Source organism: Kwoniella newhampshirensis, chromosome 7 (assembly GCF_039105145.1).
Source record: "Kwoniella newhampshirensis strain CBS 13917 chromosome 7, whole genome shotgun sequence".
Taxonomy (NCBI): Eukaryota; Fungi; Basidiomycota; class Tremellomycetes; order Tremellales; family Cryptococcaceae; genus Kwoniella; species Kwoniella newhampshirensis.
The window spans coordinates 152,670-167,940 of record NC_089961.1 but is presented as its reverse complement, the minus strand read 5'-3'; the positions used below and the strand labels follow the sequence as shown (position 1 = coordinate 167,940).

General features: G+C 51.3%; 5 protein-coding genes across 5 annotated transcripts; 3 read left to right on the top strand and 2 right to left on the bottom strand.

Annotated features, from left to right (window-relative positions):
* Nucleotides 1-112: 112 nt before the first annotated feature.
* IAR55_003780 (uncharacterized protein) lies at nt 113-1,649 on the bottom strand (the record flags this gene model as incomplete). The annotated part of the gene is made up of 6 exons (XM_066946886.1): nt 113-462; nt 542-662; nt 761-871; nt 978-1,094; nt 1,218-1,358; nt 1,473-1,649. 6 exons carry the CDS (start codon nt 1,647-1,649, stop codon nt 113-115), a joined length of 1,017 nt encoding a protein of 338 aa, XP_066802265.1.
* A 512-nt stretch (nt 1,650-2,161) lies between these two features.
* Nucleotides 2,162-5,514, top strand: IAR55_003779 (uncharacterized protein; the record flags this gene model as incomplete). Its single annotated transcript, XM_066946885.1, has 13 exons — nt 2,162-2,198; nt 2,255-2,335; nt 2,407-2,508; nt 2,568-2,658; nt 2,734-2,912; nt 2,975-3,057; nt 3,118-3,227; nt 3,280-3,415; nt 3,472-3,647; nt 3,700-4,587; nt 4,641-4,736; nt 4,790-5,284; nt 5,349-5,514. 13 exons carry the CDS (start codon nt 2,162-2,164, stop codon nt 5,512-5,514), a joined length of 2,640 nt encoding a protein of 879 aa, XP_066802264.1.
* Nucleotides 5,515-6,620: 1,106 nt separating this feature from the next.
* Nucleotides 6,621-8,526, top strand: IAR55_003778 (uncharacterized protein; the record flags this gene model as incomplete). Its single annotated transcript, XM_066946884.1, has 8 exons — nt 6,621-6,996; nt 7,059-7,163; nt 7,217-7,284; nt 7,343-7,452; nt 7,513-7,574; nt 7,621-7,801; nt 7,859-8,183; nt 8,251-8,526. The coding sequence occupies 8 exons, from the start codon at nt 6,621-6,623 to the stop codon at nt 8,524-8,526; spliced, it is 1,503 nt and encodes a 500-aa protein (XP_066802263.1).
* Nucleotides 8,527-10,057: 1,531 nt separating this feature from the next.
* On the bottom strand, nt 10,058-12,670 carry IAR55_003777 (uncharacterized protein; the record flags this gene model as incomplete). The annotated part of the gene is made up of 2 exons (XM_066946883.1): nt 10,058-11,466; nt 11,527-12,670. The coding sequence occupies 2 exons, from the start codon at nt 12,668-12,670 to the stop codon at nt 10,058-10,060; spliced, it is 2,553 nt and encodes an 850-aa protein (XP_066802262.1).
* Nucleotides 12,671-13,029: 359 nt separating this feature from the next.
* IAR55_003776 (uncharacterized protein) lies at nt 13,030-15,034 on the top strand (the record flags this gene model as incomplete). Its single annotated transcript, XM_066946882.1, has 6 exons — nt 13,030-13,070; nt 13,215-13,931; nt 13,996-14,263; nt 14,327-14,403; nt 14,459-14,552; nt 14,612-15,034. 6 exons carry the CDS (start codon nt 13,030-13,032, stop codon nt 15,032-15,034), a joined length of 1,620 nt encoding a protein of 539 aa, XP_066802261.1.
* Between the last annotated feature and the right edge of the window lie 237 nt (nt 15,035-15,271).

Genomic DNA, 15,271 nt, shown 5'->3' with positions numbered 1-15,271 from the left:
TACAGATCTACATGACAAAGCTCCGGGGCGAGAAATATACAAGCGACATCTGAAGAACAGTTTTCAGTGCCGTCTTTGTGTTTGCGACTCAAGCAGGCGCCAATATGCCTGATTAATTCGTCAGACTCCTCACTACAGCTTCTACACCTTCGACTCCTCCTACTTCCTCAATACTTTTCTCGATACTCTCCATCTTCCCCTCATGAGCACCTTCGCCCCCCGCGGTGCTGCCGCCGATCGTGACAGAAGGGTTTGATGGTACCATCTTCCCTAAAGCCCAATTTAGATATGCAGCTCTACCCATTTCCCAAGCTTTGGTATGTGATCCACCAGCGCTACCACCAGGCCCTGGTGAAGGCTGAGGAGGAAGAGTAGTGACCATGGTATCGAGAGGCGATAGGGCGGTATGAAGGGAAGTGAGAGTTTGGAGGATCTGAGAAGACGGGGTATGAAGTGGTGATACTGCAGATGAGGAGAAAGTTAGCTGGTTGGCAGTCAAAGAAAGTCCACAGATGCGGTCCCTGGCGAACACCACACTCACATCCTGCGGAGTCAATGACCTCTTTCACGAAACCGACCTCGGCCTTTCGTTGTTTGGCAATCTCAATCCTTCGATCGAGTTTCTTCTCGGCGATTTCGAGTCGTTGCGACAGCAGACGTGACTGGGGGCACAATACACAGATCAATGACACGGAGCAAGTTGGGACGTTTGGGATACGATGGTGATGTCGTGATCCGAAATGAGAGTATGAATACTCACCTGCTCGACTTTGGTACGAAGTTGATCGATACTCAGATCCAAGCCGTCTTGACCTCGAGGTTGTGAGGCGACATACTCTCCTCGTGAGAAATCCAGACCTTTATGCCACGGCTAAGGTGCAGGGACTTGTCAGCTTTCCTCGTCGACAACTACGACTCGCTAATCTAGTCAGGCAAATATTGCCCATCGCAAGGGAGACGTGTAAGACTTGACTCACCAAGACGACTTCCAACTCTGGTGAAAACTCGAATGCGTTTCGTAAAACCCACGCTGTAAATTTGTCGAAAGCCTTGTCGACGTGCGACTCAAGTAGTGTTTCGAGTGCATGTAAGCCCTGTACCAGCTCTCCATCAGTGACAGTTCTCGACCGCTCGCCTGTGCCAGTCTCCGAAAGGATGACATTGCATCTTCACAAAGTGTAGGGACCGTTGGGGGTTTGCACGTCACTTCGACTCACAACGTTCAACTCGTTCTCGTCCTCTTTGGTCTTGATGCGCGGTCTCAGCCATTCCTCGATACCTGCAACAGTAGTGTAGATCTCACTTCGGGCAGCTTCGGCGATATCGCTGCACAATTTGTTAGGGTTGAACCCGACCAGCTGAGTGAGAGTTACACGTTGAATCAGCTCGTCGATCACGTTGAAACACACGACAACTTGATGAGAACGATATTCACGAGTGACAGGGATTGTCGTGGGTGGATCGGGACTCACCTCATGGATGAGCTTAGCTCGTTCATCTTCGCTGAGAGCATGTCTCTCACGAGAAGTATACACGTAATCAGGTGTGATGCTCTCTGGCACTTCTACAGGTGGGATGGCATCCAACGTCGTCTTGCTCGAACTCGCGACAGACGCACGACTCGTCTTTGTGTTTCTGGCGGGGGGCATCGTCGAGTTCCTTGGTCGGTTCGAGTCGGGTCGGGTGTATGGTCGTGATGATCGTTGAGGGATGTAAGAAGGGAAAGTGGATGCAGATGATACTAATGTTTGTTATCGTTGGTTGTGTTTGTTGCTGTTGATTGTTTTGACTTCTTTTGCTGGGACACGCGTGAGAGATTTGATCCCGTCCGTCCTACATGCTGATAAGATCTCGAACCCAATATTCCACGTCATGAAAACAGCATTGGTATATCGGTAACCAGCGCGTCCGCAAGGTGCAGTGCAATGTTCATCTCTCTCTCTCTCTTGACTTTGACAATCACTCTGAGCATACTCCCTTTCCTCCCCACACTTCTCGCATACGTTGAGATCGATATCACCGAGCGATCGATTTGCCTACCCAGCTGAGCTCTGGCAACATCTGTTCGTCGATCAGACAAGGCCATTTAGCAAACCCAGCATCCCTTCACAACGCTGCTCATAACTACTACGGACCAGGAGGATAGCGAGGAAATATAAATATGAGAGTATGCAAGCCCAGCTGGGTGGAACATACTAGTGAGCTCTGCCGTGATCACCGTTGCAAGAAGAAGCTGACATCTTGCTTGTTACAGGCGGTGACAAGAAGAACAAATGTCCAATCTACAGCATATCAGTCCACCCGGACGGCACAAGATTAGCTACGGGAGGTCTGGGTGAGTCTTCCTCGCCTGACCCACCCCATTCCTCCGATCACGACACCAGCTAAGGCTTCGCATTCTGGCAGATCACAAAGTGAAGATTTGGTCTACATTACCGATCCTCGATCCGGAAGCAGATAAAGATGAGCAAAATCCCAAACTGCTCTGTACAATGGCTGCTCATACGGGTATGTCGACCATGGTTTCCCACTTATCTCCAAACTAATGACGTGCGATCTGAATGCAGGACCCGTCCTCTCCGTACGTTGGGCTCATCACGGCAGGTTCCTGGCGACGGGGTCAGACGATCAGGTCATCATGATATGGGGGATAGATCCGTGAGTATCGATTCCTTAGCCTTAGCTGGCTGGTCCATATCATGGGAGAAAGAGCTAATCGGCGGTCTTTCGTAGAGATGGAGGAGGTCGAATATGGGGCTCGGATGAAGTCAATGTGGAAAATTGGAAAGCTCTGACAAGACTGGTGGGGCACGTGGCGGATGTGGTCGATCTGGCGTGGTCAAGAGACGATTCGATGCTGGCATCTGTTGGACTCGATAGCAAAGTGTGGATTTGGGATGGGTACTCTTTCGGTACGCTCGACACTTGCGGAGGTCTGGACATGCAGATTGAAGCTCACCACAACACACTACAGAGAGGTTGCGGAAGCTGGATCTTCACCAAGGTTTTGTGAAAGGTGTCTGCTGGGATCCTGTGGGAAATTTCCTCGCTACTCAGGTAGGTGGACCTTTGATAGTGAACTCATTGACTGATCTGGTATTCATTCTTCCATACCAGTCTGACGACAAGACTGTGAAGGTATGGAACACGGAAGATTGGACGTGTGTCCAAAGCGTATCTAAACCATTTGAGACCTCCCCTCAAAGCACCTTCTTTCGACGATTGAGGTGAGTATTGCTGTGCCAGGAATTTGAGCCGTAACTGATGACAGTGTATTAGCTGGTCGCCTGATGGAGCATTCATAGCAGCATCAAACGCCATGAACGGACCAGTCTTTGTCGCCGCTGTGATTGATAGGGACAGCTGGTCCTCCGATATCTCCTTCGTCGGGCACGAAAATACCATTCAGGTCGCGGTAAGCTGTCCATCTTTTCGAAACCTTTGCGCGCACAGCACTGACGAGCCATAAAGGCGTTCAATCCCCGCCTGTTCTTCCGAAAGGGTGACGAGCCAGGTCGTGCAACAGCATCGTGTATGCTTGCACTCGGCGCGAATGATTTCAGCATTTCTATCTGGCGAAACTCCCTCCACAAACCTCCTGTCGTCTTCAAGGAAATCTTCGGTCGAGATTTGCTGGACTTGTGCTGGTAAGTCTTACATTCTTGATACCCTATTTCAGCAATTGATGGCGTCTTTCAGGTCCAACGACGGGTTTCACTTGTATGGGTCCTCCGCCGACGGCTCTATCTGCGCCATCAGTTTCGACCCCGAAGAGTTCCCCGAACTGGCTGAGCCCGAGGCCACTGACGTGGTATTAAGGGAATATGGTTACAAGCCGCCGCAGCAACGCCAAATATCGCGAGCCGCTTCGGTCAACCCAGTTGGCCAGATGGCAAACGGCTTCGGTCCGTCCACGAGTAGCTCAACAGTTGTCAACGTTCTTCAACCTCGAAAGGGGAAGACCAAGAACAGACGAATCGACCTAGCCAACGGCGGTGCAAGCACGAACGGACGATCCTTACAACCACCGGCCGCTGATCCTTTCGGAGGACCAATACAGAACTTCGGATCATCAGCGCAGGAAGCAACAGCTCAGATGTTCCAGGAAGCATCCAGCGCTTTTGGAAATGCCTCCCGGCAAGCCAACGGCGACCTCGGTAGCTCACCCAGGATAGCGGCGAAGAGGAAGGCTCATCTCTTTGTAAATGAGGACGGCGATCGGCCAGTTCGTGGCAGAATAATGCCGACGACTCAGGCACGTCAGGACGCAGCTGTCCAAGTCATTCGTGCTCCTCGAATCCTCACTCCTAGTTCCTCTTCCTCATCGTCGAGGTCACTTTCGGTCCCCCAGGTTCAGTCAGTGGTACGCGCTACCCAGACGGATAGCAGCTCGAAGGCAGCATATCTCGAAGCTCACAATGCCATCAACGACACTGGACAGACCATCATCACCTTTTCAAAAGATGGCGAAAACCTGTGGATAGACTACCTTCCCTCGCCGGTGCTCGCTATCGCCGTCTCGTCGTCCTTTTCGGCTGTAGCATGTGAAGATAGTTCTGTAAGAGTGTATTCTCCCGCTGGAAGACAGTGAGTCTTGACTAAGTGATGTTCACGACGAAATCACGCTGATTGTATTGCAGCCTTTCGAATGTGAGGCTGGCGTCCCCTTGTCATGACTTACAGGGCAACAAAGATATGTTGCTTCTCATCACGTCCGATTGTCAAGTCCGAGTACTGTAAGCTGCGCCATTTGTACCATGCGCTTTAATTCAGGCTGACTGCTTTTCAGCGATATTCGTAAGGGCAAGGTTGTGTTCACGCCCACTTCGCTCAGCCATCTGCTCGATCCCGCATCATCATCTACCGTGCCTTTGCAAGGTCTTCAAATCAACGAATGCACTATACGGCCGAACGGTATCCCCATCATCATCACTTCTGAACCGTCCGCATACGCATATGACCCAGCTGTCTGCGAATGGGCCAACATCTCTTCTGGATGGTGGGCAGAATCCAGCACACTCGTCAACGGCTCGCGTGGTCCCTTGGCAGAGATCGAAACCGTGGTCGCCAGTGGATCAAAGGGCAAAAAGAGACTCACCCAGGAATGGTGGAACGAGACAATCGCGATGGGACATTACGAAACGAAGCTGAAAGCCTGTCTCCTAATCGAGTCGGAGGAGGAATATCAATATTGGTTGGTCCAATACATTCAGTATCTGGGCAACGAGGATTTCTTAGAGAGAGCAGAAGAGCTGGTCAAAGATTTAGTCGGACCGATCTATCAGTGAATTTCGTTTGGTCGATCAGTGTTAATAAGCATAAGCTGATCATGTGTTTTCTGGGAACAGACAAACAAGACCTATTAGCTGGGATACGAAGCTCATGGGGATGGACAAGAGAAAGATCGCGAAGCAGGTTCTGGGAATGTTGGCGCAAACCAAAAGTGGTGGAGAGCTGGCAGGAGAGTACCTGAGTTTGTTGAGAAGTATCGAAGCGGAAGATCAAAAGTGGTAAATGGCGTCACGCATGGTGTGGTAGCATCCAGATCGTTCGAATCGATCTGCTAGTGACGAAGTCGCGGTCTCATATGTCATAGTTGTACTTCCAGCTTACTCTAGGCGAATGAGTCGCACACCTGAGATGCGTCACCCTCACAAACCCTGTGAATGAACGCCCTCACCCTTGACCTCATCCTTTGCCTCACTACAACATCATCATCATCATCCAAAAAGCATGTCACCACGATCACTGACCGCTGATCAGTTTGGTATATTCGGAAAGCGCTGTCCGGCCTAGCATCGGGGCTAGACCTGCACCGGTGCTCACTAGGGTTCTCTTCCCGTAATCGCGGTACACAAATTCGCTTGCGGATGAGCCGATGTTTCCCATGAGTTACCTTGACTAGCCGTTCGTTTCCCCGGGTGACACCAGTGTGTTCCTCCTCACTGACATGCTGACAGGGAACAGTGTTCAGGGGTGGACAAAGTGACCAAAGGCAGCGTCCCCGGCGGCAAGACTGCTGCAACTGAAACTGAACCCTGCGCGGCAGTGTCCTTTGCCCGATCCAGTGCCTGACTCATCTCCGCATTTCTTGGCGAGTTCTGCTTTTGGATCAACTCGAGACTCGATGCCGTTATTCGGTCGGCAAACTCACCTCATCCCGATCGAGATTCTCTCAACTATTCCAAATCATGTAACTTACCCCATCGCTGTCAGGTCGGACCGGACAGGGCGCTGAAAGAGACATCCTGAATCCGTACCCCACGGCCGAGGATGCTGTGGCGAGGGGACAGCGAGAAAAGGGAGGAGACAACCCGCTTTTTCGTGCCCTCTGATGTGGAGGTCGAGTGCTCCGCTGGGGGATCTTGGGGAACCGCTTAGGGGTTCCCCTTGTGTGAGGAGTGGGGGGGGGGGGACAGGATGTTAGCCGACCAGGTCGGGTGGATCATTCATTCATTGACCCTTAGAGACGCTGCTTTTTTTCTCGCATCTATATAAACATGTACAAGAAAGCTCGTCTCTGGAGGAATTCTTCCCCCTCCTCTCTTCTTCTCAACTGACTTCCTCATTCATATCCGCCACCCATCACTCTCACACTTTTCTGGTATCTTGTGATCAAAATGGCTGATAGATTAGAGAAGCGAGTCTCTCACGGGGAGACGAGCGAGATCATGAAAGCCGAGGAAGACATTGCCCACGAGGAAGATGTCTTTGCTCACGGCCAAACCGATTTCAGCGAAGAGCGTCTCGCGCTGGAGAAAAAGCTCAAGAGGAAGATCGATGCGCGAATGGGTATCCTCATCATCATCTATATCCTCAACTACATCGACAGGAACAACGCCTCGGCGGCCAAGTCGAGAGGGTTCGTCAAGGATCTCAAACTGGACGATACTCAGTATTCGACGTGTCTCTCCATCCTCTACGTCGGGTACATCTTGATGCAGGTCCCTTCCAACGCCATCGTCCAGCTCACGGGACGACCTTCCATCTACCTTCGTAAGTTGCTCGTTGTCTCTCTCTCTTCGAGCGCCCCAGCTGATCATTGATCTTGTCTTCAGCCATCTGCATGACCATCTGGGGTCTCATCTCCATCTTGACCGGTGTCACTCACAACTTCATCGGTGCCCTCCTCACTCGATTCTTCTTGGGTTTCGTCGAGGCTGGTGGGTATTTCTTGTTTTGCCAATGGCCCTCTCCCGCTGACGTCAGCCCTTAGCCTTCTTCCCCGGTGCTCTTTTCCTCCTATCCAAGTGGTACAAGAAGGACGAGTTGGGTGTCCGATACGTGAGTGGCGACTTTCGACATCCATTTGCTTCGCCGCTGACGTTGACTGACTGCTTAGACCATGCTCTACTGTGGATCCCTGATTTCGGGAGCTTTCGGCCCACTCATGGCTGCCGGTATCCTCGGTAACATGGAGGGCAAGCTCGGTGTGCGAGCTTGGCGATGGCTGTGAGTGTTCAATACAGCCTTGTTTCCACGAGTGATCAACTGACAATTCTGTTGTTCCAGCTTCTACATCGAAGGTGCCCTTACCATCGCCTTCGCGCTTATCTCCGTCTTCGTTCTTCCTGGTAAGTTACCCTGGCTTCCAGAATATCTGGATTCTTGCGCTGACAGCCACGACAGATTTCCCTCACAACACTAGGGGTTTGACCCAGGCTGAGCGAGATCTCGCCGTCCTTCGGATCCAAGAAGACTCCAACGGTGTCAAGGACACCGCTGATGGTGGTGAAGATGCTCACTCTATGCTCGAAGGAGTCAAGATGGCCCTTGCTGATCCTCAGGTCTGGTTGATTGCGTGAGTTTGAACGATTGTCATACGCTGGGAGTCGGCCTAATCGCGTCATTCTTTTAGCTTTTCCATGGCGTCTATCGTTCTCGGCTTGTCTTTCAACGCCTTCTTCCCTCAAATCTCCAAGACCCTGGGATACAGTAACACCGTTACTCTTCTTCTCTGCGCACCACCATTCGTCTTCGCCACTATCGTCTCTTTCGCCAACGCTCGTCACTCCGATGCGACTGGAGAGCGATACTGGCACATTGTTGGACCTCTCTGTTTCGGTGCTATCGGATTCATCATCTCCATGGCAACCACCAAGACTGCCGCCAGATACGTTGCCATGTTCTTGATGGCTGGTTCTTATGCCGGTTTCGTCGTCTGTCTCACCTGGATCACCACTGTGAGTTGCTGTCTTTTGCTCCAGTCGGCATCTGGAAACTGATCATAATCTGTCCTTGTTGTTTTAGTCTTTCCCTAAACCCGCCATGAAGCGAGCTACCGCCATCGCCTTTGTCAACGCTTTCGGACAGCTCGGTAACATCGCCGGATCTTACATCTACAGAGCACCTTGGGCGCCCAAGTACTTGCCTACATTCGCCATCTCCCTCGCAGCCTACGCTGTCGGTATCGCGGGCTGGACCGTCCATCTCTTCATTCAGAAGAGGAAGAATGCCAGGATCATCGCGGCTGAGAATGCAGGCGAGGAGTCGGGTTATGCCAAGGGTTTCCGATTCCCTCTTTAAGTTATGTTATGTTTATTTGACTGTAGAAAGTAGATTATACAGGTGGACCGAATGCATCGTTCTGACTTCCGTGAATGAGTTATTAACGGTGCCGGTCCAACTGCCAATTTGGTGTTTTTGTGCAATGATATATCGAGGCAGAATAATCCAAGTCAACAATGCCTTATCCAAGACAAGACAGATCATGTCCAATTCCAATTGCTAAGAAAACATGTAATGTCTATAGGAAGGACCTATTTCGGTATATGACAGCGCTCGAATACGACTCCTCGCATCTACGGCCATAGAACATAGAAAAGAACATTCCATCCCGTCCGCTTTGGAAGAGCTTAAGCTGTGTATCGCCCTCGCCCGGTCAGTTCCAAGGTGGGGGACCACTTGGGGATCCGGGTGCTGTAATTTTTGACTCAGTGATCCTTTTTTGGATCCATTGCCTGTATAACGTGGATGTTTGACCACGGTGAGATGTCGTGTTGACGGATAATGTTGTGTTGACGGACGATGATAGTGACGATGGGTATTTTCTGTGGTGAGTACGGAAAGGAAATAATCAAGATGGAATGATAGGACGCGCGTGGTGTCTTACTCGTTGACCCAGGCTCAAGGACAATTCTCGTGGCGCGTTTTGGGATTCCTCTCGAGTCGTTCTTCGTTCTCTTGGTTTTCGATTCGACGAGAGGGTGACGATGACGGTCTTATCTGTGAGGATGCTGTGCACATGGACACTGTACGAGTACTGTACTGTAACTCATTGTATTTGGTCTGTTTTGGCCGGCGCGATCCTCTTCCTCGTAGCATGCTATTCCTCTATCCTATCCTGTCCCATTTCTCCTCTTCCCAACGTACCAAACGACAAGTTATGGCACTCGTCCCTCTGTCCGGACCTGTCTCCCTTTGTATCGTCCTCATTGCAGAAAAGTTATCTGTGTAGCTCACGTGTTGGACAATAAGCCAAGAATAACTCAAAGACAGCCCATTGTAACCTTACTGGGATGTATCGGCTGTGAGTGAGCACATCCTCAGTTGATCTTCTCATGCCGAAGAAGGAAGACTGTTACTGGAACGACTCATGTAATTTACTGTAAGTTATCTTCATAAACAGAGGTGCTGTCGGTTTTGTCATCTCAGTCCTCTAGTGTATGGCGATACACTACGATGGACTACTCAAGAGGCAGAGAAGCAGGTGGCGAGGAGGTGATTTCGAGTCGGGGTGGGACAAAGCGGATGGGAGGTGGACGACCGGCAGAACAGTGAAGAGGATCCAGGACTCTTTAGACAGTGCTGCCAACGAAAACTCGAGGCCGTGCAGAAAATCGAAGAGGAAACAACAGAATGGGGGGGAATGGCAGAAGCGGCGCGGGTAAAGTAACGGGCTGACGGATACAATGGTCGTCAGTGTGCTGCGCGGGTCAATGACAATTGGCGAGTATGACAAGAGATATTCCCTGTAGAGTCCCCACATGGATGATATATATTGCATTGTCGGTCGAGTTCATCTGCTATATAGCTTGGAGACGATGCCAAGATGATCTCACTGATCACGGTCCATCACCTCATCCTCGAACTCCGAAATTGTCTCTACCAGATCCTGATCTGCTATATCCCCCACTTCATCGTCGTCCTCGATCTTCCCTCTTGCCCTCCTGCCCCTCCCGATCATCGCTGTTCTGTCCTGATCGATCTGCCCTTTTTTCCCCAGCTTCTCCGTCAATCCTGCCGCTTCAGCCCTCAACCAGAACCCTTCTTCCAGACCAACTTTCTTCTCTTCCCAAGCAACCTTGACCAGATCCAAGGCGAAATCGTCCCTTCCCCTATCCAAGAGAAGCTTCAGCATTTTGCTCCATAAGACTGCTCCCACATCTCTGTGCGAGATCAGCCTTTCCCACTGTTCCCAGGCTTCTGCGAAACCTGATCCGTCCGGTCGCGCGAGCAGTAAATGGATGACTTCGAAGAGCATGGAAGTGGAGATCGCTTCTTTCCCGCCTGGAAAAAGATCCAGAGCGCTGTCGATGAATTCTTGTCGTTGTTCCACACCAATCAGATCTGAACGAGCAGCTGACCTTAAGAAGGTGATCCACATCGCTACGGTTCTGGTTCTCGTGTGACCGTACAACTGCATTGCACTCGCTCTGCGAAGTATGTATAGCCCGGCTTCGAGCTCGACCATACTTGACATGCGTTTCTGAGTCCACTTGGTGAGCAGACCCGACAGGACCGATGTCCACGGTAGAATACCATGTTCAGATTGCTGTGGCGTCAACGTGTGTTCAAGAATCGTATCGACCGTTCGCTTGAGTGGTAGACCACCTTCCAATTGGATGGAGAGAAGAGGTCCGAGGATGGGAGATCCGAGACGCTGTTCGTTCTTTGCGACCAATCTCAATGCCCGCCCACACGCGCTGAGTTTTTCTGATGGCGACCATCGACCAAGAGCCAATCTCCGTATAAATGTTGCGATGGCCGGGTCAAGGTTGCGTTGATCACCTACGTGACTCGGAGGTAAGGTGGTGATCACGCGGAAGGCTTCGTTGAGCTTGTTCTGGATCAAAAAGAACTCGACGAAAGCAGCCCTGCTTCGCGGCCCGACTTCGGCCAGATGTCCGTCCTTGACAGCTGTGTATAATCTTTCGATTTCACCTCTCAATCTTGGCTCATCCCAGCCCAGTATACCCAGGACCCGAATCCGTCGACTGAAAGCCTCATCCCGAGTATGCCATCCAGCTGAAGATAGACGACGCCAATATTCGTCTGCCCAAGCACGAGCTTGGTTCTTCACATCAGACGGGACAGAGGGTCTGGCAGCGATGATTGCCATGTGAAGCATTGCCAGAGACAGGAAATGGGCTGTCGGCTGGAGATTCCGTTCAGGCATATCTCGGTCGATCATGGTGGCTATGCGATTGACATCTCCACGCCATTCGAAGGCCTTGATGAATTGCCCTTCGCAAGATATCAGTTCTACCAATCTGGCAAGTTGCATAAGGCAAGAGGATTACTCACACCAGATAATCGGTGGCAGAGGGATGTTTGTATATGCTGAGCCTTGGACATCCAGCTCAACCAGATCTCTCGGTCTGATGAATGCCCGGGGTCCGATCGAAGCGCTCAACACATCATTGTAGAGCTTGCTTAATCCAGCGGCGTTTTTTGAGTGTCCCAGCATCAGGATTCGTCCGACTAGCGCATTTGGGTGGAAGCATTGTAAAGCGAGTATAAGCTTATCGACATTCTGTTGAAATCGTTCAAAGAGGGCTTCTCCGTCTTTGAACCGTCGGAAAATCCGATGTATGGCGTTGAAATCGAATCGTGCGTTGGGACGGAGATCTGCCTGAGTATCCAGCATTCCGAACAAAGTATGTTCGTCAAGCGCTTCGAGCAGAGTCAAAGCAGCGACATTCACCATCATGAGCGACTTCAATCCCTCTCCTTTCAATCTCGCCGCGAGTCGAGCTTCCCTATCCCATGAGACCAGGTTTTTGGCATCTATGCCTTGTAATTCCCTCATGCGTTCTTTACACTTCGTGAATATGGTAACGACATCGGCAGGTCTTCCAGCTTCGACCAATTTCAGCATAAAGGTGTGCAGACCTTGCCAGTGGTCTCGAGCACCCGACTCGATGACCATACCTCGCAGAATTCCGAACTTTTCAGGATGGCTCGCGGCCATCTTGCCTAGGTTTGGACAACCACGTCGAGAGAAGAGATCGAGGAAGAACGTGGAGATTCCGGCGAAGTCGGAAGGGGCAAGACGGCTCGTGGCGCCTAGATCTATCAGAGAGGACCAAGATGCTAGAGCAGCATCAAGCTTGTGGCTTTTCATCGCCAGGTGAAGAAGGTGGAGGTGATCATCGATAGGGTAGTCAGGCGGTGGTCGAAGGCGAACAGCATCAGAGCTGTCTGGGATACTGTGAGGAAGTCCGTTGGGCACAGCGCCAGGCGCTGAGTGTTCGGATCGTCGCTGATGGAGCCGTGTACGCTGGACTTGTCGTTCTGACCCTGATGAACTGCTCGAGACAGAAGTCGAGAATGTTCCGCAGGAGCGTGGGGACCGACAAGGTAGTGATGACGACCGAGCTGTCCAGACACGATACAGCCATGTCTGAGGTCCAGGACCAGCCAAAGCGATGCCAGTCAGCCCCCTCATGCGCTTTCCATCTACTTGGTTGTTCTGAGAAGTGAGGGGAATGTGACGGACTGGACATCCTTTACCAAGTTACCTTGCGCTCATTAGAAATCATCTCGAGAAGTGGAGGGCGAAGCGGGAAATCAAAGTTACGTAAAGCCAAAGTCGCGGTTGTTTTTACTTTTGCAGACAAGCCACTCTCCTCTCATTCAACCATCATCATTCATCATCATCATCATTCTACACGGTCACAACATCTTTCAACACTTTCATTCGAAACTCAAAGGCAACCGCTCACGACTGTAGCCCTTGTGCCTCACAGCCATTGATCTGATCTTCGACCCCTTGGTGCTACCTCTGTGTGTCATAGCTTGTCCACCATGCTTGCCGAAACAGGATCGTCCAACCTGCCTGGGGATGTGTGAGTGGAGTCAATCAACCTTGCTTTCGGTCACGAATCGCTGAGGACCTACATGTCCTTCCACGCCAATCTACTTGGCACAAAGCCTGTAATTATATGATGTGATATCAGTCTGCTGACCTCTGGCTTGTTTCCCTCTCACAGCACCAATCCGTTCATCACCAAACTCACTTCTTCATCTCCTCAGAAGGGCCGTATCTCACCATCCGACCCTTCCTCTTCCATCTCATCCTTGAGAGAAGGTATGGGTCGGATGGACATTTCCCATCGTGGCAACTCTCTCGACTACATTCAATCGACGATGGAACGCAAAGATTCCAAGGATTCCACTCGACGGGAATTGGACCGATTCGTGCCATCTAGACCATCTTCGATCCATCATTCTTCCCATTCGTCAACCACACTACCCACACTCGCTTTGGCCTCCTCTGATGGCCATACTCCCGATACGTCGATGGACCAATCTCATTCCACCATTGGTGACCAGACTACATCTTCACTTTCGGCCAGCCTAGGTATTCAAACCGGTAATAGAAGGATCTTATCCTTCCGTTCAGCTCCTCCGAAAGCGTCTCACGCTACATCTCACCTCGACGCTCAGCGCAATTATCTCCTTCACTCATCTGCCGCAGCAAACAGAGGGACGGGAAGTAACGCTGCCGGGAAAGAAGGGACCAAGAAGAGAGCGCCGCCTTATGTCCCTGAGAGGGTGTTGGACGCCCCTGGGTTCGAAGATGATTATTATCTGAATCTGATAGACTGGAGTTGTGCGAATCGTGTCGCTATCGGTTTGGGTGATACAGGGTATGTTTGGGATGCAGAGACAGGTAATGTTAATGCTCTTGGTGGGGGTAACGATCCGTGAGTCGACCCACTACAGTACGATATAGGATGACCGAACGTATGCTGATGATCGCTCATATAGCAACGAAGACGCAAACCAAGTCACATCCGTGTCATGGTCCAACGATGGCGCATATCTCGCTGTCGGGACCGACGCTGGAGAGGTCGAGATCTGGGACGTGGAAGAGGGCAAGAAGATGCGTACCATGGCCGGGCATTCCGCTCGTATTCCGTCAATGAGTTGGCACGGTCATGTACTTTCGTCTGGATGCAGAGACGGTAGCATCTATCATCACGATGTGAGAGTGGCCAAGCACAAGGTGATGGAGTTGGTGGGACACACTGCGGAGGTGAGCTTCACAGTAAGATCAACTGTGACGAAGCGCCGCGCTGACACGAAAACAATTGCCTAGGTTTGTGGTCTTACTTGGAGAGCAGATGGACAGTTTCTGGCGAGCGGTGGTAACGACAATGTCGTGAATTGTTGGGAGTGAGTCGTCGGATTTGTCATCAAGCATGATGCGGGGCTAAGTCGATATCCAAAGCGGTCGAGTGGGCGCATCTGTGCTCCAGACGGGCGACGGTGTCCCTCGAGGTGTTGCTAAGTGGACCAAGCGGAACCACACTGCTGCCGTGAAGGTAGGTTCAGGGATGGTCATGATTTGGTATAGGGACTGTCGCTCATCCACCGCGAACAGGCCCTCGCATGGTGTCCGTGGCAATCATCTCTCCTCGCATCTGGAGGAGGTACAGCCGACAAGCACATTCATTTCTGGTCCACTTCCACCGGAACACGAACCGCTTCACTCCCCACCTCTACCCAAGTCACTTCACTCACCTTTTCCCCACATTCCAAAGAGATTCTCGGAACACACGGATATCCGGATAACACCCTGACGTTGTGGTCGTATCCCTCGCTGGAGAAAGTGTGGGAAGTACCAGCTCATGATTCCAGGATCATATGTTCGGCGTTGAGTCCGGATGGGACGACGGTGTGTACAGGAGCCGGGGATGAGAATTTGAAGTTCTGGAAGATATGGGAAGCGAGAGTGGCGAAGAAAGATAGGGACGACGGGGAAGGAGCGAGTGGAAGAGGAAAATCGGCAGTGAGGATCAGGTAAACGCCAATGAGCAATGTGCGCCAGAGCGAGTTGGTCTCTCGTCAGATACGCGTTTCACTCAGGTAAAGGAGATTTGTGATGGGCCGTCCTTCAACCTTGCCGTTTGTAAATTACTCTTACACATCATCATCATTACGGCTACACGTTACATGGCGATGCTATTCTATGCTTGTACAGTGACGACTCATCCTCTCACATTGGTCCTTTCGTTCCTCGTTACAACAATCATGTGGCTCA